The following is a 27,873-nucleotide window of genomic DNA, read 5'->3' as shown; positions in this document are numbered from 1 at the left end:
AAGTCTTCATGACTTGCTTAGCACAAGCTCCCCGGCTTCCTTGTGGTGCTGCAGCAACCATTGCGTTGATGAGGTTTATAGGGCTTTAGTTTTTCATGAAATGCCCGCGAGTCCTTATTCTCTTGTGTGCATGGAGTTAATCATTTTTGAAAAGCAACCTTCCCAACAAAATTTCATATCTGCTGTTGTAGCTTTAATCTCATTTGCTGGAGAAAGTAAGATAAACAGTGAATGGAAATAATCATACTGCTGTGCCATAACTGCATGTTTTCTTTTCATTCAGCTTTTAATAGACCTTCAGTTAATCCTCTGAAACGTTCAGTTCACAATTCAAGTTTAAAATCTTTCTTTTTGTTCCTTGTCTTGTTTGTTCAGGGCCTCACTCCCACTATTCTACTGGAAAAGAGGAGAGCGTGAGTAACTAAGCAGAAATAATGCATGCACCAACCCGCTACAATCAGTCCACCAGTTCACGGATAATCTAATTAGACTAACAGAGTCTAATTTTAAACTCTGTTTTTCTTTCTTTATTTTCTGTATAAATCATTGCACCATCTAATCTGTCCCACCAAAACCTCTGAACTCTGAATCAAAAACTTGTAAGAAAGGTGTATTTTTAGCAAAGGCTTAAAAGACCATAGGAAGGAAAAAAGGAACTCAGGACAGAATGAAGTATTGACAGAAATTCAACATATTTTGCACTGCCTCACATCAATGGCTGATCTGGGTTGATTAAGCCAGTTTCAGAAAGGGACAATTATCTTTACAACTCTGTCTTCCATAAGAAAAACAGATTATGCAAGGCATTTTCAAACATCATTTTGTGACTCTTCAAAACAGCTCCTAGGATTCGCTCTCTACAGTGTTGGATTCACTCCTGTTCCTCAAAAGTGTCAAATTTTAGCAGCCTGTCCTGTATTTTAACTTAGGAACTCCGCTTTTTTTTTCCCCCTTCCCCTTTTAGTGTAAGAATTCAAATGTTCACTGTTCCTAATACATACCTGATCATGTTCAGTAGTCATCTCGCAGGAACCTCAGGAAAATTTAGAAAAGCCTCCAGTCTTTGCCACCTTGTTTGCCACTGTCTCAAGTCTACTTTTTTTTAGAACTACTTCAGTTTTATTTTTCTTTTGTGCAAGTTACAGATCACAATATCCACATTTTTAATACTGCCCATTACATAGTAAGGAAGTCCAGTTCTCAGGTCTTTATTGGAAACATCCTAGTTTCAAATATTTTTAGCTATGCCAATTAATATTTTGGGCTTAACGGTCTAGTCTTTCGAAGTGTCTGTACTTCTTTACATAGGAATCATTTGATTGTGGATACTCTACACTCAATAGAAAATGGGTACAGTCTAATCCTTTGGCAAAATGTTTAAACATATAGTAATCAAATTGGATACTATTTATAAGCAATTCTCACATTTAGTATGGCATCACAAACATACCGGATATTATAGGTTTTTAAAAATTATATTACCTATTCAGTACTTGAACCATACTATTTCTATGAATTGAGAAAACAATCCAAACTGGTACAGAGTTTCTTTCAAGCACATGCAAGCAAATCTGGGCCATTTTCAACTGCGGATCTTAAGTTTCTGCAATTATCACTACAAACTTTTCCTGGGCATTTCTGATTTTTTTTTTTTTTTTTTTTTAATGTTTCACATTCTTTGATATACTTCTACCTCTACATTCATTTGAGGCTAACAGTATACAATTTTGGCCATTTTTATATTGCATCAGTCCCTGGAGCTAAAGCTAAGCAAACTTTTACACTTTCATTTTCCATAGTTACTACAGAATGACGCTGTTTAATAGGCTTTTCCTTGCTGTTCTATTTATCAAATCCCTCTCTATGTTTTTACTGGAGTGCTAAAGAAACATTTGTAGATTTTTTTTTTTTGGCAGTACAATTATATCTTACATTACAGCAGTTTCCTTCTCACAGCTTTAAAATATTTCTAAATTGATCATCATGTCTGTGAGTACATGTCTATCTAATGTATACATCCTCCTAACAAGCCCTGGCATGTTTACAAGCATGGAATAAATATTTTCTTCTCTAAAACAATTGTAAGCTATTTATTCCTAATATTTTATCTTTATATCTAAATTAGTTATGCTTGGGAAAGTATTTCTGTGTGGTACACTCTGAATCATGTTCAACAAGAATACATTCTTCTCTTTTTTTTTTTTCTTACTGCAAATGAACTTAATACCTCACTGCCTGCTAGATATGTATTAAGATTTCAGCCAATAATAGGTGTTCCAGTCTCTTGACACAGCTCTCCCTTTAATATCTTCAAAATAATTATTTTGTGTTGTACAAAATACATTTACTTAGTTTCTTGGTAAGCATTTACAGTCTTTGTCTTTGGGCTTTTGTGAAATAGTTTTGCTCCTGACAGACGTACCATCTCTTTACAAATGCTGGGAGCTGCTTCAGTCTCTCTCCTTTCCTTGTGCAGCCCTACATAGTGCTCCCTTGTCAGTGCACGCTGACTGCCTTTTGTAGACGACTCCTTGGACCTTTGAACTTCAATTCTTCTCTGCCCGTTTTCATTGTTGCTGTTTCTGATGTTTATTTAGTATCATCCAGCATAATATAAGCTTCGCTTCTTCCCTTCCAACACTTGGAGCCTTGTTAATTTATTTTGCATCGTCGTGCAGTTTGATCGTTTAAATGTTTTCCTCAGTTTTCGATGTCAACATCCTATTGCAAGATGCCCTTGGATTAGATGGCCTCTTCCCAACATCTTTTTTACTCAATTTTATTGTAAGGATTTTAACTGTATTTCCTTCTTTCTGGAAATTCAATGTTCTTTGATAGTTGATTGACTTTTCTTAACTTACCTTGTATTTTTGACAGACAGCTAGCTTCTGATCCAGCAACTTTTTGCAACAGCTGCTTTACCTCCCTTTCCTGTGGCTCTCTGAGCATTCAGGGTGAGACACGACTCACTCCTGAGCACCTCCAATTCACCTGCCACAATCCTGGGGAGTTTCAAGAACTCAGAGTTTTTAGTTCCCTCTCCTCATACACAAGCTCTTGTGCAGCTTCTTGACAGACTCTTTTTCCTACCCTGCTCCTGCCACAATTGCCTGTGCTTGGCTGCTAAGGAAGATGATGCTCTTGGTACCAGGGAGCGCTCTTCTATGGTAGCTAGAATGAAGTCAGAGTTCTGTAGAGGACAGTCATAGTTTTATTTATTCCTCAGTTTCTGTGAAATTCACATTGTGTCTGTCAGAGATATTCAGTCCTAACTCTAATGCATTTAATTTCTTCATTTAGACCATGGGGCAAAGCTGAAAGCATGTTCAAGCTTGGAGAAGGAAAGAGAGATGATGAAACAGCCATTGTAGCATACCATTGTTTGAGCACTTGAGAACTGTATGAACTTTGAGTTTATTGAGAAATATTAATAAACATGTGAACATGGCAAACCCTTTCTCTTCTCTGAAAGCTTATTGTGTGGTTCAAGTTTTTGGAAGAGACTTTTGTAACATTTGTTTGTGTCAAAGATAAAAGACAATTCCCCCTAGCTACCTTTACTTAGCACCAATGCACACATTGTGTAGTCTTTCCTGTAGAGCATGAAAAGAAACATCAACTCCCAGCGAGCATAAATATTCAAAGGTGGAATACAATCTTCTGTCCCTATCATACATTCCTAAAATAAATCAGTTTTGGTTTTGTTTTTCCAGGAAGCACAAGCAATTCTGTAGAACAACTACTCTAGAGAATGGAACAAAATATTATGCGCATTATGATGGGGAAAGGAGAGAGTTACCAGCAGCCCTGTGAGGGAGGGATGGACTGGGTTGACAAGAAAAGGGTCCAGGATGATGTGAATGAAAAGGAACACAAAAATCAACAAAACATGGTTAAGCAAGGTCACTTCAATCGCCATCCTATAAAGTCTAGAGATGCAACGGGCAATGAACTACTTTTCTTCATTACAGGAGCAATCTCTGAGATCTAATCATGACAACTTAATGATGACTTTTTAATTCTTTCATAGTTTTAAAGGAAATGTTAAAGCTCTACTGAAAAATAGCACCTGGAGTTTGAATGGACAGCACTGTCTTCCAAGGCCACATAATGCCACAATTAGGTTTAGTTACTGCTTTGGACAACATCCTCTGACCACACAGATGCCTATTCAGGATGCTGGAAGCAGGCACAAACATAAGAGAATCAATGTTTTAAGACAAAAGTCTTCATTCAAGACCTATGACCAATGCAAGGAAGTACTGGAATGAATACTTGTAAGCAAGGGCAATCAAACAACTCATAGATTGGATTCACATAAAATATGTTCAAATAAAACATTTGCTTTGTTCCTTCAGAGGATAAATACATCAGTAAATATTCTTGAGTGTTGAACAGAGTAAAGGGGTCAAGTCATTGTGCCTTTTCTGTGATAGGGATTTGACACTCTTTTACAAGAGTTTCTCTATGGGCTTGTTTGTGCTGGTAAGATGTGAAGTGGAAATACTTGTTTGCACCGAACTGGATTGACACTAGCAGACAAAAGATCAGTATCTTTGAAATTAATCCATATGTTCATTACCTGTTTGAGGGGTATTTGAAAAATGAACTTACCTGATTCACACTACCAGTCCCTAAGCCAATTAGATCCTGAAATTATACTTTTTTTTTTTTCTTGTATCCTCTTTAAACACATCCTGAGATTTTGGGGAAAAAAAAGAACATTTTAATCGGTTCCTCTTTGTACTTAGTTACTCATAAGAGGAAAAGACTGAATGAAAAGAGAACATGTGCTGCGTATCATTTTAAAGTGAAAAAAGTATGAGAGATGGAGAGAGGACAAAGTTATTAAAAAGCTGTAAAAGAACTACAAAGATTTGTGATTTATTTCTCCCATTTTTGATTGTAAAAATTAAACTTCCAAACATCCTTATGACAATCTCAGATAAGTTTGAAGAAAGGTTTTGTGGAAGGAGAAAATATCTGGAAGGCAATACAATTATCATCTTTATGGAAAGGGAGAAAATAAATATTCTGAACATCCGGTATATGGATATAAACTTTTTGTCTAGAACACTTCAATAGTCCTTAGATTTACAGTTTAGTTTCCTTTTCAAACACATTAAAAGAATAGTTAAACAGAAAAATACCACTCATGAACATCATCTTACCCTGCTGCATTTGCCCAGAACTGATCTGCTTAAGGCTCTCCGTGATGGGGAAGAGCAATCCCTTATGCTTTCCTTCGAGAGGTACCCCTGAAACTGCACAGCCTGCCTGAAGCATGCTTGGGGTCTTGTCCCAAATCCTCATATTTGCCTCGATGTCTTAATGAATATTTTGGTGATCACAGAACAGAGACAGGAGTTTCTAGTGAACAGGCAATCAGTTGAGCTGGCAAATCTGCTTTTTTAGCCTTCAGCCCTGTATGTATAGGCTGTGCCAGCGGCTCCACAGGTACTAAAGGATCAGAAAATATTGCTGGATTTGAAAAATCTTTCCTCTCTGCTTTACGTGCCATGGCTTGTCACAGAGGATTAAGTTTTCTGCTTTTTACCCCATATCTGCTCCTCCTCTGTGCTTTATTTGCTCTGTGTTACCTTCTCTTCTGCATTTGAGCAACACTCATCTAGCAAATTCAGGAGTAATTTCCTCTTTTGACCTTATCTTAAAACAGAAAACTAAAGCAAAGGGAAAGGAAAAGCTGCACCAGGTATTAACAAAGTGAAGTGGCAGCTGAGCAGCAATGCCTGCCAGCTGGCAGGATGAAGGACAAAATGGCAGTGAGTCCCTACCTCTGTCCCAGCCTGGAACAGGCTTCCCTTTTAACAGCCTGTTGGAAAAGTTTGTCAGTGACTTGCAGTCCAAAATAAGACTGCAGGCTGCAGTATCGACCGCAGCCAATAAGCCTGAACGTGGGCTCAAGAACATCATGGAAAAAATCTCTGCTACTCGCTCCCTCTGGACAGCTGCAGTCCCTGCCGCCAAGGTGCGCTGCCCAGGGCAGAGCTGGGGGAGAAGGCTGAGCCTGACAGGCTGGGAAGTGAACAGGAGAGGAGGGACACGTGGCTGGAGGTGGCAGGGTGGGGGACTGGGGCTCTGCAGAGGAAACAGAAGGATGAACTGAGACCTGTGAGAGTGTCTGCATAAAGCGCCTCCGAAATCTGAGACGGAGCATGGTGGAAAGCGTGAAGGAGCTTGTCTGAAAGATGTTTAAGTTAGCCATAGAGATTAGAGGTAGGAGTCGGCATCTCATTAATGATGAAAGATAACGAGTAGGATGGGGATAAACAGCAGAGAGCCTTGAAAATGAAGGCGCATAGCCAATGTTTGATGTAGTTATGCAAGAAAAGGGATCAAAAGAAAGAGAGAGTGGATTATATGTTGTCAACACAACTGCAAGAAATAAGATTTTAGGACAAGTCCCCAACAAGATGGCAATGTCACAACAGCATCTGACAGGCTCTGTAACAATCTCTCTACAATCTTAGGATAGCCCAGCTCAGTCAGCTGAGCCCTGGCAGCAGAGGAGATTGTGAGCACTGCTACCTGCCAGAGGAATGATGCTCATTCTCCACACCAACAAAAACCTCGTACTGGTTCTGCTCATGCCTCAGCAAGGAACACATGCCAGCAGCCAGCCAGCTTAGAAGAGTGATGGTTGGGCAGGCACTCTGCTCCTACACTGCCCATGTTGCAGTTTGCTCTCTTGTTCCAAATAAGAAGTGGAGGCTTTGAAAAGTATCACTGACATCTGCTCACCACAAACATACCTGTACTACCCAAACTGAAAAGTACTTGAACATCCATTTCCCCCAGTATCGCTTTTTATCTTAGTTCCTCTTCACCTATTCATTGCTTGGGAAAATAAAAAATTCAAGATCTTTAGCAATAAGTCAGCTACTTTGAAGTCTACAATCACAGCCACACTACACAATTCCTCTGCAAATTTTGGACGCGATGAAGACCATCATAGTTTCTCCTTGACCCTTGTCTCTCCTCCAACAGACTTACTAGTGAATCTCAGACTGCTCCTCTCCATGTCTCTCAGCTTCTATTGCTTGTGAAAAATGTAGTGGTTTCTGCCACTTTGATTTTTCTTGGTTCCAAAAGAGACAGTGAACAAACCCAAAGAGGTCAGGTCTGCTGGTGGTTACTAAGTATAATAATTTTGAAACAACCTCTGGCTGTGTATGTCAAGAAGCTGGGAGAAGATATCAAGGGGAAAGAGCACTTTCTTTGTGCCCTATTTAATATATTGTTATCCTAATCATCCCACACTGGCTGTTGCCTGTGACACGATAATGGCCCAAAGGGATATTTGATTAGACTTAGCAGGGCAGCTCTGATGGCAGCCCTTCCCACCTAGAAGAGGAATGCTGCTTCTCCCTGTAAAGCAGCGATGCAGTATTCCCTGGCAAAACTTCTGACAGTCTAACTGCCTTCTTGTGGGAGCCCTTCCCTACCCAGCATCTTTGTTTCTCCACTTGACAGATTTGCAGGATTTATAAGTCCCTCCTGTTGGAAAGCTGTTAGAAAACCTACTATATTTCTCCTTCACCACAAAATTTTACTGTGAAACTTTCAGTCCCTTCATAGAAAATAGATAAATCAATCTCTTACAGCCTGGTCACACAAGTAAGGAAGCAAAGCTTATTATGGCTGTATGCCTGTCCCACGCAGGAAATCTTTGCATTTGCAGAGACATCTTCACAAGCTTTCTGCTATTTTAAATGAATTCCAAATCAATTAAAGACCAAAAGGGACTGCTCTGCAAAGCTTCTGTCCCTCCAGCCTGATTACCACCTTCAGGAGTCTCCATTTTTAATTCATGGAACTGAATGCAGTGTTCACATCTGATGCAAGTTAGCTCTGTAGCCTCATGGTCTGCTATTGCCTACAACACGAAGTTTGACCTTAAGTGTTCTACCATTACAAATAAGTGCTCCTCCTCTTTTTATCCTGATAATGCAAGTACCACCTATTTGATTTAGTTACATCTTGTCTTAGCTTTGTTCATGGCTGAAGTTAAAGTCTGGGATGAAGACATACAAGACAAAAAGTACATGTAAGCATTTTATCAGGTGTAAGCTGAAGCACCATTTCGACCTGTTCAGCATGTCAGCCACTAGCTCCTTCCACAAAGCAACCAAGTCAAGCAATTTCACTCATATCCAAAGACTACAGTCTTCATCCTCTCACACCAAGAGCAACCCCTCAGGAAACTCACCTTTTGTGATCCTTACTCAATTTAGAGTTAAAAAGGCACCTGGAATTGTAACAATAGCATGAGTGCTAATCCATTAAAAGGAAATTGGTCAAATCATGTGACTCAGTCCACTTTCAAAAACTACCTGTATTTTGGTTTTGTGTGTGTCTGTTTCTCCTAACTAGTAACTACTCCAATAGACTCAGTAGCTTTGTTTCAAGTTTTTTTTAATAGTTCAATTTCAACCACATGACTTCTGGAACAGAGTAACCCGACTTTCTAAATGCTGAGCCTTCACATTGTCTTCCACCTACAGAGACAAGTACCAGGTAAGATATTGTCATCGATTTTACATGAACTGTTTTACTGAAGAACCTAGAGTTTCCTGATATGGTTGATTTCCTGGATGATGTGCATGCTGTAGTCATTTATTACTTTTTTTCTAAAAAAAAAAAAAACAAAAAAACCCCTGTGTGCTCCTCAAGGTGATGTTTTTGAATGTGCTTGCCCAAGTGGAGGGTTACCATAGCTCCCTGCCATGGCTGAATGGTGCTTTGCCTCTCTGAACTTGACAAATCGATTCTTTTTAATACTGAATGACTTTGTACAATACATGTGGTCTTTTCCCAGGATTAATTTTCAGACACAGTAAAAAGAGTAGAAATATACATATATATGTATATTGTTTTATAAAGAAACCAAAGGCAATAGTAAACTTCAGGTACGTTTTTTCCAGAACCTAATCAAGTACAGCACAAGTTATTACAAACTTGTGCCAAAAAGCCAGTGAAGGCACTTGGAGAAGGGTGCTTATGAGCCATCTCTGCGCTGTGGAAGCTGTTCAGCATGCTCAGTAGCAACATTGCCTCCTCGCTCTCCTGAGCTCAGAGGACTCAGAGGACACACACCAAGCTGTGTGGTGCCGTCGAGACGCTGGAAGGGAGGGATGCCATCCAGAGGGACCTTGACAGGCTGGAGAGGTGGGCCCGTACCAACCTCATGAAGTTTAACCAGGCCAAATGCAAGGTCCTACATGTGGGTCGTGGCAATCCCAGGCATAAATACAGACTGGGTGGTGATTGGATCGAGAGCAGCCCTGAGGAGAAGGACTTGGGAGTACTGGTGGACGAGAAGCTCAATATGAGCCGGCAATGTGCTCTTGCGGCCCAGAAGGCCAACCGCGTCCTGGGCTGCATCAAGAGGAGCGTGGCCAGCAGGTTGAGGGAGGTGATTCTCCCCCTCTACTCTGCCCTCGTGAGACCTCACCTGGAGTACTGCGTCCAGTTCTGGAGTCCCCAACATAAGAAGGACATGGACCAGTTGGAGAGGGTCCAGAGGAGGGCCACGAAGATGATAAGAGGGCTGGAGCACCTTTCCTATGAGGACAGGCTGAAAGAGTTGGGGCTGTTCAGCCTGGAGAAGAGGAGGCTCCGGGGTGACCTTATAGCGGTCTTCCAGTACCTCAAGGGGGCCTACAGGAAAGATGGGGAGAGGCTGTTCAGGAGGGCCAGTTATGATAGGACAAGGGGTAATGGTTTTAAAATAGAGGGGGGTAGGTTCAGGTTGGATATTAGGAAAAAATTTTTTACTATGAGAGTGGTAGAACACTGGAACAGGTTGCCCAGAGAGGTGGTGGATGCTCCATCCCTGGAGACGTTCAAGGCCAGGTTGGACAAGGCCCTGAGCAACCTGATCTAGTTGGAGATATCCCTGTTCCTTGCAGGGGGGTTGGACTAGATGACCTTTGAAGGTCCCTTCCAGCCCTAACCATTCTATGATTCTATGATTCTATGACTGGGAAAGCAAGTCAAACGACCACCAGTGGAGCAGGTGAAGCCAGGCCCTGCTTCAGAAGAACAGTTCCTGAGTTTGTATGGGTCAGCCTTTGAGGCGCTGCCTTTCATTCTCCTTGCTCCTCAGGCACCTCAGCCCCAGCATCACTAGATCCCCTCACCCTGTCCCAGCACCCCAGACCTTGCTTTCTCTGAGTCCCACACTCCTCTGTCGCAGAGGGCGAAGGATGCAGGACAAAGGGACAGACAGAGAGGTTGTTCAAGGAACAACACTGCTGTGCCTCCTTCCTGTTTTCTGTTGTTGCCATCTCACCAAAGCACAGAGCTCAAGCAAATAAGCGCAGCAGAGTGGTAAGGCTTAGACCCCACACTTCATCTTTGGTGTTTGAGAAAGCCCATACTCAGTCAAAGCTTTAGAAATTATTTCATGCAGCATAGACTGCTCGCTCTGTCTTCTGACGGCTCACAGCCCCTCAGCTAGCCTCTCCTTTCAAAGTTGAGGTTCAGATCACATTTGATATCTAGTTACATTCCTGATAAACTCTCACTTCAGTCCAAACCTATTTTAGCATCTGAAAAAAGACATCCATTGTTCTGCTGTGGCCATCTGTTACCATTCCCAAGAAGTCAGGCCAAAAACATCCAGATACTTTGAAGAACAGTGTTAGTGGAGACCTAACATGTGTAAAGACAGCCCGACAAATGGGATATCTTAAAATCTTTTGTGAGTGAATGAGACTCGGTTTCTACCTCCAAGTGTAAGTTAGAATCACTGTTCCCTTCAAAAAGGAACTGCAGCAAAGGGACCTAATATACCATATAAATACACAAGGTGTGATAAAACAAAGAATTTCTTTTAGGGTGAAAGTTAATGAGCAGGAACACAGGAAAACAAAGGAACAATAAGCAGTCTTCGGAATTTAAACACTCTTTAATTTTATAGTCATACCTTACGGTTAGTAACCAGGCATCAACAAACTTGTCATGAGTGATGACTGTGGATCCCATTACACATCACTTCTTGAAGAGAGCAGGACCAGAGGAATTACCCAGGCTGTCCCTGTGCAGCATTGAATACTTCAGTGTGTGGCAGCCTACAAAGACCTCAGTCTTAAGCTTTCAGTAAATAACACAAAACAATCACCACAGGAACAGTCCTGCCTTGTGACTTTGCAATTCAGGTCACTTACAAGTGAAAATATTCTTCATGAGGACTCTATCCAGCTCCCACTGCCTCACACAGAGTCTTCCCATCCACTGCAACAGAGGCTAAATAGACCATTATATTATATTTGGGATTGTATATTTTCAGGCTTTGGGCATTCATCTCTTAAGTGTTTCAAGATACAATTTATAAACGTAATTTCTCCCCTCTCAGTACTCTTACCTGCTCTGGAAGAGTACTGGCTGCTGTGAACAGATTGTGCTTGTTGAAACAGGCAACACAGCCACAGGAAACCCAAGAGCGCATTCTGTAATATTAATATTGTAATACATAATATTAGAAACTCTTTGGTGCTAAGCAGTAAAGAGATTTTAGCTTAAGGTGAAAGTTTTTGTTAAAGACCATATATCCCACACGGTTACAACAGCTCATTCCTGCTCCCGGACTTTGCTTGCTAAGCTAATTGCTGCACTCTTCACAGCAGATCCTTTACTAGGAGCAGAGCTAAAAAACAATTTTATAAAATGCTAAAATTATTCTTAGCTTAATTTTAATTTCAGTTTTTGCCATCATACTTTTGCTATCTTCAACTTCCTGTCTTTGATCACTTGAGAAAATATTGTGGAAGTTTGCAATGGAAATGAAAACCAATTAATGATCAACTAATCCTGATTCAAAATTGAAAATTACTGCTTTGTATTTGAAATTCATATAGTTTTTTCAGATGAAGACAGCATTTATTCAAATCTTCAAGTTCACCTTAATAGTGGAAAAACAGTTTGCCTCCATAGTCTGTTATAATACTTCCAAGGGGAGAGCTTCATTACATGAAGAATAGCTACTCTCAGTTTTTCAGGACTAGTAAGTCTTCAAGAGCACAGTATGTAACAAGAATTTGTCTTTTTCCTTTTTAGTGTTTATGCTGTATACAATCTGCTTTTATAGACACATAGATCAGTTTTTTTCCCTTAAGCCTACAATATTAAACCAACTGTTGAGCTCGTGTTTGTGCTAACTGCAGCCAGAAAGTCCACTGCATTAGGGCCACTCTTGGGAGATGTAATTTTTCACAGTAATCTTCTAAAGCATATTTGGAATATGAGCAACAATGTTGTTCTAATTGCCATACTATCCATCATTTTTAAAAGTCAGTTGAGATGAATGAGATGAGATGAGAAATACCTGGTATAGGAAAGCAGCAGAGGGTGCACTGGAACTCTCACCTCAGAAAACGTCCACCCGTCGGCTGCCGAGTCACTGGCATTCGCTCAGCTTCCTCAGGCAGCTTGTACTCCTCCACTACCGCTTCCAGTAAAAGGCCTAAAACTGATAGCCATGAATCTGATTTTAGGAGCTGATCTTTTACACAGCAATCTCACCTTGAAAAATAATGGAAGTGAGTTACCTGTTGGCAGATGAGCTACCAGAAAGAACTACAGAGAAGGGATGAAGTAGCTGCCATTTACGCTGTTGCACTCCAGGCAAATGCTCCTGTGGCCCTGGTAGGGTACCTGGCAATTGCACATTTGTCTGTTAGTCATGAAGGAGAGCAAACAAATGATTCAAGAATGGTCCTTTCATAGAGCACAAAGTCATGGTCATCGTGGATTTCACACAAAATTTATCTGTTTGATTTAGTGACACATTTTACAGCTCTTGAGATTTCCCCCTCTCCACTCTTAAGTGACAATCTTTTGACTTTCTTTCGACTTTCTTTCCTGAAGCAGGTGCAGTGAAACGAGGCACAGTGATCTTGTTCGTGCTGCTTACGAAGGCAGATCTCTCCCAACTTCTAAACAGTACTGCCCCTTCCTCCAACCCACTGAATCACAAATCCAAACTCTCAAAAGACTTGAGGTATTTTGATCATTGTACATATATAAACTCGTGCCAGAAAATTACCTGTATTTTTTGCTTCCATGTACATTATTTAGCATTAAGCTGCATTTATGAATCTTGTCTGAAATGGGCTTTAACTTGACAAAGTTACTCATCTGCAGTGTAACTGATTACCCTATCCACCTTTGTATTTTCTGCAGAACAAGTTGACAGAGGTTTACTACCAAACCAAAAACCTGCCCCAGGAAAACTGAGGAAATGTAATATTTACCTGAGAATTAACCTTAGATTTCAGGAGGTTTCTTTTTCCAATGGCCTTCTTCCCTTTCTCCTCTGTTGTGATCAGGGGTTTCTGCACTGCAATTTCTCCAGAAAATTACTAAAAAACATAGCTCTCATATAGGAAAATTTTATACATTACTAAAACCAAACTTGTGCAGGATCCATGATAACTTATGTAAATGCACATTGCTTGCAAGCATTTGTATGAGTAACCACCAATTTCTCAATTAACCTGTTTCAAAACTTTAACGTTCCTTAAAATCATTTCAGAAAATTACTTAATGTATGATGGTTTTCCAAAACATCAGTGAAGATAATGCGGTTCACTCAAACCAGGTGTCACATTTGGAAGTGGAAGGCTAGCTAGTGGAAGGCTAGCTATCAGAAAGCAGCATATATTATGTCTTGATGCATAGTATTTGTCCTCATGGACCAGAGGTTCTCAGTATTTTCCTAGACTATGACCACTCTTTTCCCACCCTCATTAGGGTTCAGTGTTTCTTCTGTCGTCAGGGAATTACAAATGTGTGGAAAGAGAGCTCAGAATGGTATATAAATAGTTTTGGTAGAGCAGAGAGTCTGCAGCTAGCTTGCAGGAAGTAGAAAGACATCAGCTATTGTCAGGATTAAAAAACATAAGGAAAGTAAATCAACTTTTTTTTTTTAAGTTTAGTATGGAGAAAAAACAAACAAACAAACAAACAAAAACAAAAAAAAACACAACACAAAGAAAACCCCTCCATAACTATCACTCTTTAAGAAAGGAAATGGCACAGCCCTACTTCATACTGCATAAGGGTATTAAGTCTCTTAAAGCATTTGGTCTCACTCACTTTTTGACACTAAATGCCAGCACTTCTAAAGAGAAAACAGTTTCTTTTCCATTTCAAATAATTCCTCTCAATATTTCAATACTGAAGATTGAGTGCAAAGTTAACAATGAAGAATACGTTCTACCTCAAATATGTTCTACCTGACCTAATCACACTCAGATTAATTATTTGCTCTACAGAAAATACATTTTATCACCCACAGGCTACTGGAATGCAGAATACTGAGAATTTAGGAAAAGCCAGTTGTTAAATTCCAGGTTCTTCCCAGAAGGAGAGAGTTGCTGTCCCCTCCAGCAGTGGGCTACTGTAGCAGAAATGCTCTTTAACATTTTCCATTCAATTAAAGATATAAATTAGAAACTTATGCATGGGCTGTATATTTAGAGAAACTAGACCATAACTAAATCAATAGTCTATAATCCTCGTTGCAGTAGCTAAGCACTGTGTTTGGCAACCTGGGTAACTCCTATTAGTTGTCTTAAAACAGCTTGACTATGTAGCAGACAAGTTACAGCAAAGTAAACTCGGGTTTCACTTAGAATTTACTGTAAATAGGGTCACAGTACAATTTAGATTGAAAGGAACCTCAGGAGGTTCCTAAGATTAACCTCCTGCAACCAGCAGGGTCAGCTCCAAGGCCATGTTGCTCAGGGCTTTATCCAGTTGAAAACTCCCCGAGGCTAAGCTACACAACCTCTCTGGGCAGCCTGTCCACTGATTCACCATTCCTCACAGAGGAGCTTCACTGCCTTTAATCAGAACATCTAGTTTTAAATTATGCCATTGTCTCTCATCCTCCCACACACACAACTGTAAAAAGCAGACTTCTTTCCTGACAACTTCTCCACATTTACTGGAAGGCTGCTATTAGCTCCTCTTGTTACACTGAAGATCTTGTTATGGGCAAAGAGGAAGCATAACATATATGTAAGTGAAACTAAGAATTTATTGTTAGCATATGGAAATCTTAAGCTAATTCAAGAATAGCTATTAGCCTAGATATAATTATTACACAAGAATAATAATGCAGTCAGAGCACTTTTATACAGAACTAGTTGCAGTAATACAGCTAAAATTGTAACACACGTTTCTCAGTTTCTATCCATTTTCTAAGGGTTATTTCACCCTTCTATTACTCCTCTGGGTGTCAAAGTCAATAGCTCCAGACTGCTGGAAAGGATAATGTGAAGCTGTCAGCATCTGGTGTCCATTGTTAGGAGGAATATGCTGCTGCCTTCTTCCTCCTCCCTCTAAGATCCACTTGGGGTTCTTTTTATGTTTGCTAACATGCTTTTACCTTTCTCTTTCCTCAGTGGTTTACAGCTCCATGCTAAATCCAAATTTATGATATACGGTGCCCTTCACATATGCTAGATACAACTTCTTTGTTCTGTTACTCCCTAAACAGTTTTGTCCAGTTCTGGTTCTGACTTTCTTTAAAATAACCCAAAACAAACCGCAAAACAAACCAACAAACAAAACAAACCAAAAAAAAGCCAATAAAACCACCCCAAACAACAAACTTATACTTGACCACTGGAGAATAACCAGTCACCAATATATGACTATAGGGTCTCTGGTCCCATATATGTGCCCCATCATCCATCTGTACTTCTCCATGCTGCATCCTTTGTTTCCACTTCTAAAGGTCTCTGTTATCATACTACAACTACATTTCTCTCCACCACATCATTGATGCGGTCATAAATACCTCATTCTACATAAAATAACTGCTTATTACTCTTACACATATAAAACCACAGTTGCACCACACAAAAGTAGATAGCAGGACAGACAGACACCTGGCCAGTGAGACAAATCATTGTCATAGCAAAGCTAAGTAAAACAAAGCTACAGGCAGGTCAAGAAAAGTCCAGAAAGGGAAGCCTGATAAGCCTCAGTCCTGAGGCCTTGCAAACTCAGTACTAAGCTTATGGCCTGTTAGTAACGACAGTAATATGGTATTGCAGCACTACATGATTACCTTCTCCCAGTTGAACAAGCCTCAGCTCCTGACCATCCTGGTGGCCCCTCACTAAACTTGCTCCAAATGGTTGAAATCTTCCTTGAACTGGGGAACCCAAAAACTGGACACAGTATTCTACACATGGTCTAACACAAAATGCCAGATGCACCACCATAAGTACCATCAATATTCACCCCTGCCTTCTGTTACTCATAGGTAACTGCAATATATTAGCTATTCCAGGGAAGCTCCTACTTTAATTTACCTTCTTTAATGCTCATACTCTTAGCTGGGTACTGCTTCTTCTCAGTAGATTGGAATAAATGCTAAAGAAAAATAGTCAAGGCCCAAAGGCTGGCACATAAGGAACACCTGCTTATTATGGCCTGACACAGCTGAGTCACAGAAGCCTTGAACATCTAGATAGATGTCAAGTCATAAAGAACTCCAAGGAAGTATCTAACTGCTGGCTTTCCAAACAGCTGGAAAAGTTTAACATGTTACCACCACAACTCTCTTCATGTTTACTATCCCCCCAGTTCAACTGATAAAGCAGAAAATAAAGTTGGTGAGGGTTTTTTTTTGACCCAGATAACCCCACATGGTATGAAACTAAAGAAATTGCTCATATGATATTTCTTCAGCCACTGAGCGTGGGTGGGGGCTAAAATCTTGAACAGGTGATGATGGTGGGTAAGGTAGAACCAGTGAGTGTTTAACCATTTCAGCTAAAAATAAAAAAGAAAATCTACACATTTACTTGGCCACTTAAGCATCTCCCTCTACAAGACTACATATATATCAGTAGTTTAAGTACCAAATTTACAGCACTTACTTCCCACAATTAAAACCCTAAAATTCAAAGCTTAAAGTGGTCTGGACAAGGTAAACTATCTTCTAGTTAAGACAGGGGGAAAAATAAAGATGCCAAAGCCCAAATCTGAGATTACATCCATGTGCCTTTTTATTCCCCAGCACATATAACCAGTGAAGCCTTTGTGCAGCCTCCTCGTTTTCAGCTCTCACCTTCTTCTACTTCCACCTTCTACTAGGGATAAACTAGCTGTGAAGCACTTTCTTGACAGCTAGTTCATTCCTTTTCCTTTGAAGCACATTTTTTCCTTTGGTTGACTATCCTTCTCAAAGCCAGTTAAAAACCATCAACCCTTTGTCCTAAAAATTCCTTGAAAATCTGTAACCTTCCACAGCAGCTTAAAAGCATATGCATTCAAAAAGCTTGTAAGGAGGTGGAAAACTGAAGATGTGTTTTGTTGTTCAAAGCGCAACAAAGGAACACTTTGCTAATCAAATCTGTTACAGCTCTTCACTACAGTGTAAGAGGCTGAATCTTCCAGCCTGTTCAGTGATAAATCTCTAAAAACAATTGGGTTTCACAGGCAGCATGAGCCCTACAGATGTACACATCCAGAGAGCATCAAGAAAGGATGTGCATTGGGAAATGCCACACTGCTCATGCTAAGCCACCACGTCTGTGACAAAGTTCTGTGTGCTGCATGTAGGAAAGGGATGGAGAGCAGGCAGTACATGCAGGGAAGACAGACAAAACTGGAGAAAGCAATATGAACTTACTTACAGAATCACAGGATAAATCAGGGGAGCTCAAGGAGGTCTCCAGTCCACCCTCCGGCTCAAAGCTGAGACAACTACAAGGTTGGATCACATTACTCATGGCTTAATCCAGCCTTCTCTTGAAAACCTCCAAAATAGAGACAGAACAGTCTCTCTGGGCAACCTAGTCTACCCTCTGACTGTACTGAGGGTGAAAAAGTTTTTCCTTACATCTTGGCAGAACTTGTCCCGTTTCAACTTATGCCTGTTGTGTCTCATCCTCCCACCAAGTACCCCGAGAACACTCTTGCTTCATCTCGTTCAGCAGCTTCTCCAAGTTCGGCTACATGCTTTAACACCTTTGATTATAGAAGTAGTCTGGATTTCTACGAGACAAGCAAAATCTGTGTTTTCAGTGAGATGCAGCAGCAGTGCAAGTGAACTGACCTTCCAAGAGACTCCGTTTGATTCTAGTGGTAAGGAGCAACTCCAGTCATTAGAGAGTGATCCAGAAGTCAACAGTCGCTCTTGCAAAAGAGAGGGCTTACTTGTCATTAATTATTTTATAGTATTAGTATTTTAAATAAAATTGTAATTTAAACAAATAAATTAAAATAAATAAATTAAATCCAGACTGATAAATGAAGTGTCAGGTTCTGGAAAAAAAAAATATTCTAGACAGGAAATCCTTAACACCTCAGATCAAGGGATAAACAATCAATCTTATTAACCAACAAACCAAGTTATTTATAGAAGTCTGTACAACTGTGATGAACTATGCTAGGACACCAATGAAACAAAGCAAACAAATCTCTCCCTCTCTAACAAGTGGGAGGCATAGTCACTCACCTTTACATGCACTTAAAGGAAAAAAGATGACTGCTTTCATACACAGTTCTGTAACTATTCAAGAGTACTTTCTTGATGTATATTCTCATATAAGAGGTTTGCATGATCATTTACTGACTGTTGCCTCTCTTAAAAACAGTATTTCAGCAGAATCCAGAGACTTTGAGAGGTTAAGTGGCAGTTTCATAGTTGTAGATAACTAGGACATAGTCCATTGTTCAGATCTGCGTTCTGAACTCATTGCATCTCCTCTGTTTCGGTTATCTCCACTACAGTTACTTGCAACACTGTACAGGTCTCGCCGGCGTTTTGACTGTAGTATAGACTATTCTTGTGTTACCAAACGTAGACATTACCTAAACCAAATACATCCAGGGCAGCATATTAAAAATACTGAATTTGAGTTAACTTTAGAGACCACTTGTCACTGCGCCTCAGAGCTCCAAGGCATTTCTGTAGAAAAATCAGTTCCTGAATCGCTTGATTTGGCAATTATTTCTGCAAAGCATTGGAGAGTGATTATTTTGAAAACTGGCTATTGCAAAATAAGTTTAGATTTTATTACAAATCTGTAACATCATTGAAGCTGTTGAAAAAAAAAATCGTATCAAATGAATATCTACACAGTGAATCACGATGTCTCCTATGACATTATCAAGGTAGATTCCATAAATCCACTCTTAAAAAGTTAAAAGTACATATATATGAGAGCCTACAACAACTCCAGTGAAGCTGCTAAAATAGGCCACCAAATAAAGCAGTCTATGATTATATATTTACAGAATAACCCACGTGTCCTAGAACTATGGACTATTCAGTAAATAAATATTGAATGGTTTCTAATTATTTGTTTACACGGTAGATAAGAGCTGCTTCATAGGTTGATTTTCTTTTTATACAATTCATAGTATCAATCTGCACACAATTACATGATGTTTCTTTAAAGCTACTGTTAAAAAGGAAGAGAAAGTTAAATAAGAACTAGATTAAAGTTTCATTAAGAATCCAACAAGAAAGTATCAAACAGGTTTAAATGTAACCAGCGTGCGATTTCAGAAAAACAGTAATGCTCTGACACAAGAGAACGTCAGCATTTTCCCTCTTCAGGGTCCCCCAGAAACATTCCTATCCAGTTCAGTGCTTAAGTTATTATATACGTACTGGCCTGAGTAGGAACAAACACGTGCTTGCACACTTACCTGAACGAGGGCCTCTAACCTTTTAGACTTCTAATTCTCTTTTAATTTAGTTCTTAGCTCCATATATTCAGTCATATTTTGTTTGGAAAAGTTCTTTGTTAAATGTAACTTATATTTACACTTTGATTTTTTTTTTCTTTTAACACCTGAGTGATAATTTAGCTGTCACCTTGTGTCCAGTCAAATATTGCATAAAGCCATACAATTCTCATGCTAGTGTTGCACTCCACTTGTACCAGTTTATATATGAAAAATGTGCATCAGCTACCTCTCTACGTTACCCACTGACCTTTCTACTATGTCCTTACTGCGTCCTTCCCCTTCCACACAAAGTGATCTTTTTTTTTTTTCATTTTTTGTTGTTTATAGAAGCCCCATTTAAATGGTTCACAAAGCAAGAACAAAGTGAGCTGGAGCCCAGTGAAGACATGATGACTTAACAATAGGTATATTGGAGGCTTGGAGAAGAAATTGAAGCCCAACCAATGAGCAGCCCAGGGCCATCCCAGAAAAAGCTACTCCTCTCAGTCACAGCTGGAGACTCCAGATGTGCTATAGATGACAAGTTCCACATCAAGAGCTGTGTGCCTCTGTCTCATCAGTTAAGTGTAAGTAAAAAAGGGAACATGAAGTTAAACAGCTATATCAGCCAAGCCGTTTTAGTAAGAAGAATCACATTTAATGAGTTTGTTTCTTGCAATTTCAGATGCTCAAGTACAGCTGGTAAAAATTCAAAACAGCCGTAAAGAACTGTGACAGACGGATACAAATAGTACTGCAGCTTAAAATGATAAAAAACACCTGAAAAAAGTCACACAACCCTCCCAAAAAAATTTACACTTTGAACCTAAGCCAGTTTTTGAAGATTCCCTTCTCCAAAGCTAGGATGAAGGAGGAAGAAGAAGAGGAAGAAAGTGCAGATAACCTTCCAGCCACAAAGGTCTTGCGCCAATGTTTATTCACCGTGCCTGTGGTGGTATGTAAGGGGAAATCACCAAGTGCTGATTCTGTTACCACCAAGAGATTCCTATGGAAATCCAGACCTCAGGCTAATACTGAACACAGAGTGGACCAACGAGCTGCATCAACAAAATAAAAACAAAACTCAAACTAAAAGAAAGGGAAAACCCCAAATAGCACAGATCCCATTTGTGAGGGGGGCAGGAGGAAAGGGCAAGAAGGGAGGTCTATACAGTAAATAGTTGAATGGGTTTATGTTACAGATGACTGGCAGTTTTAAAGAGTCTCTTCCCCAGCTCCATTGCTGCTCCAACCCAGAAGGGAGAACTGAAAAGGGAGGAAGAAAAGGTAGAACATCGTCATGGAGCATGCAGGATCAGAAGCAGCAGAGTGGGCATGCTCAAATAAGCCCCCGCCTCTTTTTGTAGTCCTCCAAGTTCAATGATCGCGAGGGGCACCATCTTTGCTGGTGGAGCCTTGGAGGTGATGGCCAGTGCCTTAGATTCTGTTGGAGATAAGAAAAAGAGTTAGGACCAAAATACCTGGAAACTACAGATTTTTACTAGTTGCTTTTGCTGACAACTTCACCACAAAATCACGTTTGGCTTCTCTAGCATACATCAGGTTAGAGCTTCAGTTAAAAATATAGGCAGTAACTGGTAGCTTATCTTCATAGATAAAGCATGTGCAATTTTGAGTCTGTCAATCCAGCTTTATGCTGATACGCACACTTTTGTTACTTAGAAAACTACTCTATAGCATACTGAAATCACAATACAAACAGAGCCTTCAGGCTCAGTCCTGGGACCTTTGATAAATCATTATCTCATGACAACAGCAAGCACAGAGGGACAGATAATAAGTGGACGGAAGTCAAAATTCCTATCCACGTCTACAACGCACATTTTAACCAGTCCCCAGGTTCTTCTGTTAAGAAAGGAGACCGCACATATCAAGATGCCAAAATGGTGTTCTGTCTGAGGAAAAACTAAAAACTAACACAGGCATACTTAAACCTCTAGCTATATTGCATCTCTCTTCAGTTCCCTTTCTGGTTTTCAGTGTCCTTTAGTGCCCAATCCTCATCTGCTTGCTAACTCTCTGAAGTTCTTAACTCTCACTATCTGCTTTAGGAAGTCTCCTGTTCTTGGCATCTGACCTCATTCTACAGTCTTACATCCAGAGTTCCAATCTTGATCTAGTTTGGAAAGACAACCTCTCCTGCTTTCCCTTCTTGACAAGGTTTTTTTAAGTCTTTCTGCATTCTTACAGTACTTCCTAAATTGTTGTTCTCCAAGAAACTTCAGCTCTATACTTCCAGCAATGCAAGAAAAAGTAAGCCTCGTGAGTCAAATTGCACGGGTATGCTCCCATGCTCTCCTTCCCACTGGAAAACAGCTTGATAGGATGAGAGGAAATGGCTTTAAGTTGTGCCAGTGGAGGTTTAGATTGCATATTGGGAAAAATTTCCTCACTGAAAGGGTTGTCAAGCATTGGAAGAGACTGGCCAGGGAAGTGGTGAATCACCATCCCTAGAGGCATTTAAAAGGTGTGTAGATGTGGTGCTTAGGGATATGGTTTAGTGGGGACTCGGCAGTGTTAGGCTAATGGTTGGATTTGATGATCCTTAAGGGTCTTTTCCAACCTAAATGATTCTATGACACTGAACTGTTCTTGCCACACACCTCAGGCTCTCAAAGTCAAGATCACAAGAGGAAGGGTCAGCAGTTTGTGTCTATAAGCATAACTTCACTCCCTGCTCAGTGTTTGGTTTCACTAAAATTTTGCTTCAATATCATCTGCAATACCAAAGTTAGGGAATAGCAACTTGTAAAGCACCAATCAAAATTAAATAAAATACTTTATCGACATAGCATGTACACAGATTATGGAACAGGACATCACAGACATCCGAAGCTTGTCTGTCCTCAAACATGATCAGACAAGGTTAACGAAGTAAGTATCAAGGCTTATTAAATACAACACTCGTCTGTTCCCCAAAGATTTTGCAAGTCATGGATACTGTAGACTGGAAGAAACCAGAAACACTCATTACCTCCTTTTCTCCCTAGACATTTGGAGCAAGGATATGGGCTATACAGGCTTTCAGTCTAACACAATACAGTTGTTCTGTTTTCTCAATGGTATGTCACTAGCACACATCCCCTCTTCCTCAGTTCAAGATACTTGCCAAGACAACAAACACAGAGTCCTTGCTCCCATTTTCAAAAGACCACCAATTATTTGAAAGCACTATTATGGAAGGAGTGAGCTCTACCATAATGAGCCTGGACAATCAGATACCCAAACTCAGCTAGAACACCTACCTGAACTGGGAACCTGAAGATCAATCTTTACATCAAAGTCAGCACTTTGAAAAGATCTTCTGAGAGGTCACTGGCTGATTTAGAGTTCACATCTTTATCCTTCCCTTGACCCTGAAATAAAACTACAGGTAAATCTCACACCCTTATCCGTCCAGATAAACAGACGTAAAAATGCTTTATCCTCACTTCTGTCACAAGTATAGTTAGTTCAGCTTTCATACTGCTAGAGAACTTAAATTTCTTTCCCCAAGAAAGAAAAAGTTGTTTCTTTTCTATGATAATGCTCTACAAATAGATATCTATTTCTAGAACTGAAGCATGCACATCTACTATTAGTCATAGCTTCTAGAGCAAAACAGGGACAGTGGAGGAATGTAACACTGACAGAAATGGAAACTTGCCTTACTCATGTCCTTTGGAGCATCTGGTAATACACCAGACCCGTATTTTGCATTTAGCTGGGCAAGGATGGCAGCTTGGACAGCAGGATCTCTGGACTGCAGAGGGAAAAAGAAAGGAAAAAAAAAAGAAAGAAAAAGACAAAAAATCAGTATTTAAATTGGCAAAAACTGTATTGCCATTTTGTTTAAAACAGCACTCATATCAGTTTGTGGATCAGTCAGCCCAGTCTTCAGATCTCAGAGACAATTTATATCATCCTGATACCTTCGTAATGCATCTGACAAAAACAAACTAAAAGTTATCCTTCAGGAAGTCTTTGAGAAAATGAGAAATACATTTCCTGTTGATACAGGTTGCTCCCATGACAAGTCTTAACACTGTTAGATCTATTTGCTTTCAGCTTACAGTTCTGGCTGAAACACTGTACTGTAGAGAAGAAATCTTAGAAGACTATTTTCTTTATATAATAGTTGTCTACCCATAATAAAGCTACTCAGTTTTGATTCTTTCCTAATAAAGAATTATTTCAGAAACAATTACTTAATTCAAGCAAAAAATAGAATTCCTTTATATTTCCTTGCCAGTTTGTGGAGACTGATGAGAGCCAACCTGAACGGTTTTTTTAAAGTACTGATACTAGAACTGTATCCTGGTCCAGAACAGGCCTCAACAAAGCTAGATTGCTTAGAAGTAGGAGCTGATCACCTTGCTATCCATCATTATGTAGCTAGCGACTGAAGTAGCAGGTTTTGCCACAGTATCATGAGGGAAGTTTGTGTTAAACTAGTTTATCCATCACAGGCCCATATGTCTGGTCTCCTCTCTCCTTTCACAGATCTTTCAGGAAACTTTCAACTGATTAGAAGCAAAACTTACACCTAAAGCAAACTGTCTTCCCAGAGCTAACTAAATCTGAGTAATTCTACACAGAAGAACTCACTACAGAAGTCTAAACCACAGTTGCTTCTCCATGTACATACCCACATCACTTACATCCTTCACATTTCGCAGTAAAAAAATACCGCTTTTTCCTTCTTTTGGGATAGTGAGCCCAGGATATCACTCAACTATACCTCACCCTGGCATCTGAAGTGTTAATAGCATATGGCGCAGTCAGGAATGACTAGAATAACATTTTCCTTCCTTCTCTCTGTATTACATTGGTTATTGCCTTAATTGAACTTCAGTATGACACTCACATTAGACACTATCGTGGGCTTGCACTGCCGCCTAGTAAAGGGGTCCATTTGTTGGTTTTTCATGCTGTGACTTTCAGCCTGAAGAAGAAAGAGCACCTGGTTTTGCAGAGTTAGCTACTCGCTCCCTTGTAAACCCTCCCACAGCCACCCACCCATGCAAACTATGTATAACTATCAAGATCAGAGGAAACCAGCAACAGCATTACAGATCAGAAGATTTTGACCACATCTACAGTCCCATGCTTCACAGGGCAAAACTGTCCTTATTGAATGTAACACAGAAAACAGGTGCACAACTCTCAGGATAGTTAAGGCTTAACCATTTGTTAAAAAGCTTAACATTCCCTTAACAGAAGTGTGACTGCAGGAGAATTGAATGTTTCCTTACTATTATATTTTTCTGAAGTCTCCTTTCTGATTTTTTTCCCCTACAAAACATACTGTCACTATTATAGTCAGTAAACTGCTGATATTGAGTTGATCAAAAGGATAATGCGATCTGCTTTAAATTATGTCATTTGTCTATACGAAAGATTTTATAGATCACTAAAAAAAATGAATAACTTCACCATGCAATTAATCCCCTTTGCATCATTTCATCTCTACTGGTACAAAGGCATTATAATTAGCACTATTTACCACAGAGCCTTCTCAGACTCAACGATATTCCACTCTCTATTTCTCTGGTTGATGTAACTGTAGAAAGCAAAAAAAAGGAGGGTGGGGGAAAGAAAAAGAAAGTGACTGTCATTTATCAATGACATCATTTATCACAACAAAACACCTGACAGCATTCTTGCAGCTTTATCCTGATCACAAATTACTCTTATTGCAACACAATTGCTACCTGGGGTAGGTGGGAAAGAGTTTACATTTTTGACAGTTTTCACTGAATGACAGATACAAAGAAGTGAAGATAAGGCAAACACTAATAGAGCCACCATGACACACAGTTCTGAATATATTTTACAGGAAATAAGAGATGTAAATCTTGCAGCTAATTCAGTACTGCATTAGTTTCTCTTTTTCCTGTATTTTGATTGATACTATTTAAATACTACTTAAGAAAGAAAATTCCCAATATCTGCTTCTACCTGATTGCAGAAATGTTTTTTTTGTTCGTTGACGATCCAGGGCCTCTGCTCTCTCTTCAAGTTCATAAGCTGATCTTGAATCTGTTTGGCCTTATCTTGGTCCCCAAGTCCTCAGCCATAGCCTTAACCAAACAGTAACTCATTAGGCACTACTCTCTACCAAAGAGCTACTCAGAGAAGAGGGACAGACCATAAATCAGCCAGCTAACCCTACTCCAGTTACAAATGTCTTCCCTACATGGTAAGAATACAAAAAGCTAAGCTCCCATTACAGCTCAAGGCAAAACGCGACTTCTTACTCTGAAGAACTCTGAAAACCTTTGAAACCCATTAAAGTAAGGAAGATGTAGGAACACTAGTCCCAGCACGAGGAGGGCAAGTCAGTGAGATGATTTAAGTTACAGGTTTGATTAAAATTTAATGTCACTATTTACCAGCTCTGGAAAAGAACGATTATTTGATTATTCCTGCAATTGTCAGTTGCCACTTGTTTCAGGAAGTTGGAGAGTCCCCTACCACACCACCAGACCAACAGTAGCTTATTTTGCCACCTAGTGACAATAGAAAGCAATTGCACTCTTCTGCAATGGAAAACTAACCATTTACATATTCGTGCAGAGTAAAATAATGACCTAATAACACAGTTAAGCCAAAGAATGCAGAACTAAAGAGTAATATAAACTCTTTGTTTTTACTGTATGTGAAGCACGAATGTCTTGAAAAAGGACTGCACAAATGAAAACAAACAAAACATTATGTCTGTCTTTATCTTCAGAGATACTTAAGACTGCTTCTTTACTTGACTTCTCAGCTTTGGCTTCTCAGCACTGTTAGGTTTATTCGTTCCAGGAGGTCTACATATAAACAGTTCAGTGGCAAGTAAATCTTTGAGCAATGTATTCTTTTCAATATAAATTACTGGCCATAACGCGACAATTCAGTCACCCTGAGTAAAAGACAACTTAACACGACTTTTATTTTTCCTATTTTAAAAAAACACAGGAAATCAACTTTCAAATGTTACTATGGTGTACTCCGGGGGAAAAAAAAAAAAGGAAAAAGGAAAAAAAGTAAAAAACAGTTTCTAAAGCAGAACAGCTTAAGACCTCCTTGTTTAAAGGACACAAGAGAGTTATAATTGCTGGTAATTGCCCTTAGAAAAAGAATGCAATAGCTTTAACTAGGTTCTAAGTTTCTGAACCCTGCAATGAACTTTGAGATCCACCTTTTAGCTGCATAGTTAAAGTCGAGCTTACTGCTGACTACTGCCAAAATCCAGTTGAGCTCCAGTTCTTCAAAACCAAAGACTGCATTAAGCTTGCAGGCATCATCTCATCTCTCACCTTCTCCTTTAATAGCTGAGTTTTCTTCATAGCATAATTTGGAGGTGCTTTTCTGAATCTTTCCTTCTCTTTCACAATCTGTAAGACACAGAGGAAACAGCAAGAATATGCAAATATGAAATATCTATTTCAATACTTGGACACACACACAATTCAAGCAACAGATCAATATCACCTAAGAAACATACTTACTGCCACAGAATTTTACTCATGCTCTTTCTCTGCTGCATTTTTTAATTTGTGGCTTGGTAATGAGTCATAGCTCCATTCCCCTCACTTACAACCTACAAAAATCTCATGCTAAATCCATTTGGTCAGTATTAAGCAAGTATTAAACTGCAGAAACTGTGATAAATGCATCTATTATGATGCTGTTAGCTTTTCAGAACTTGAGAACTAAGTTGCTGTACTCAGGTTAGGCATTCAGAGCTCTGCAATACAAGTTCAAGAGGAGGAAACAGCACAAAGGATGAAGCAAAGCAGGAGTGACCACCAAACAACAGCTGGATCACCAAACTCCTCCATCCAGTTATGCAACTTCACTGTAAGCCTTTTATTTTCTCCTTAGGAAGCAAATACAATGATAATTTTGTTTTGTAGCAGCTAGTGCCCTACTCCGTGAGTTCCTGGTCACCTTTAAGCACTGCCACAGCCTCACTACAATGCACTGTTTACCTCCTCAATGTCCTGGTCATTAAACTTGTAGTTGAGGGCTTCTTTGATGGACACTTCCTTCTTGTTTATCTCATCTAGTGTGGGTAGCTGCATCCCAGCAGAGAACATCTAAACACAAGAGACAAAGAGGTTACTTTCCATTTAAAGTACCCTTGGCAGAAGGCTGCTA

At 39.7% G+C, this 27,873-nt stretch overlaps 1 protein-coding gene across 1 annotated transcript in view; it reads right to left on the bottom strand.

Moving 5' to 3' along the window:
- Window positions 1-18,419: 18,419 nt before the first annotated feature.
- RTF1 (RTF1 homolog, Paf1/RNA polymerase II complex component) overlaps window positions 18,420-27,873 on the bottom strand; it is a 31,998-nt gene continuing 22,544 nt past the window's right edge. The window contains 13 exon segments of the mRNA XM_086613836.1: window positions 18,420-21,125; window positions 21,127-21,169; window positions 22,992-23,033; window positions 23,036-23,102; window positions 23,393-23,488; window positions 24,593-24,670; window positions 25,225-25,288; window positions 25,687-25,706; window positions 25,709-25,752; window positions 25,755-25,793; window positions 25,796-25,808; window positions 27,030-27,107; window positions 27,705-27,812. Of these exon segments, the coding sequence (XP_086469962.1) occupies window positions 21,065-21,125; window positions 21,127-21,169; window positions 22,992-23,033; window positions 23,036-23,102; window positions 23,393-23,488; window positions 24,593-24,670; window positions 25,225-25,288; window positions 25,687-25,706; window positions 25,709-25,752; window positions 25,755-25,793; window positions 25,796-25,808; window positions 27,030-27,107; window positions 27,705-27,812 (753 nt within the window). The 3' untranslated portion in view covers window positions 18,420-21,064.

This window comes from Tauraco erythrolophus, chromosome 6, assembly GCF_009769465.1.
Source record: "Tauraco erythrolophus isolate bTauEry1 chromosome 6, bTauEry1.pri, whole genome shotgun sequence".
NCBI classification, from domain to species: domain Eukaryota; kingdom Metazoa; phylum Chordata; class Aves; order Musophagiformes; family Musophagidae; genus Tauraco; species Tauraco erythrolophus.
The sequence above is the reverse complement of the archived record's forward strand: the minus strand, read 5'-3'. Positions and strand labels throughout refer to the sequence as shown.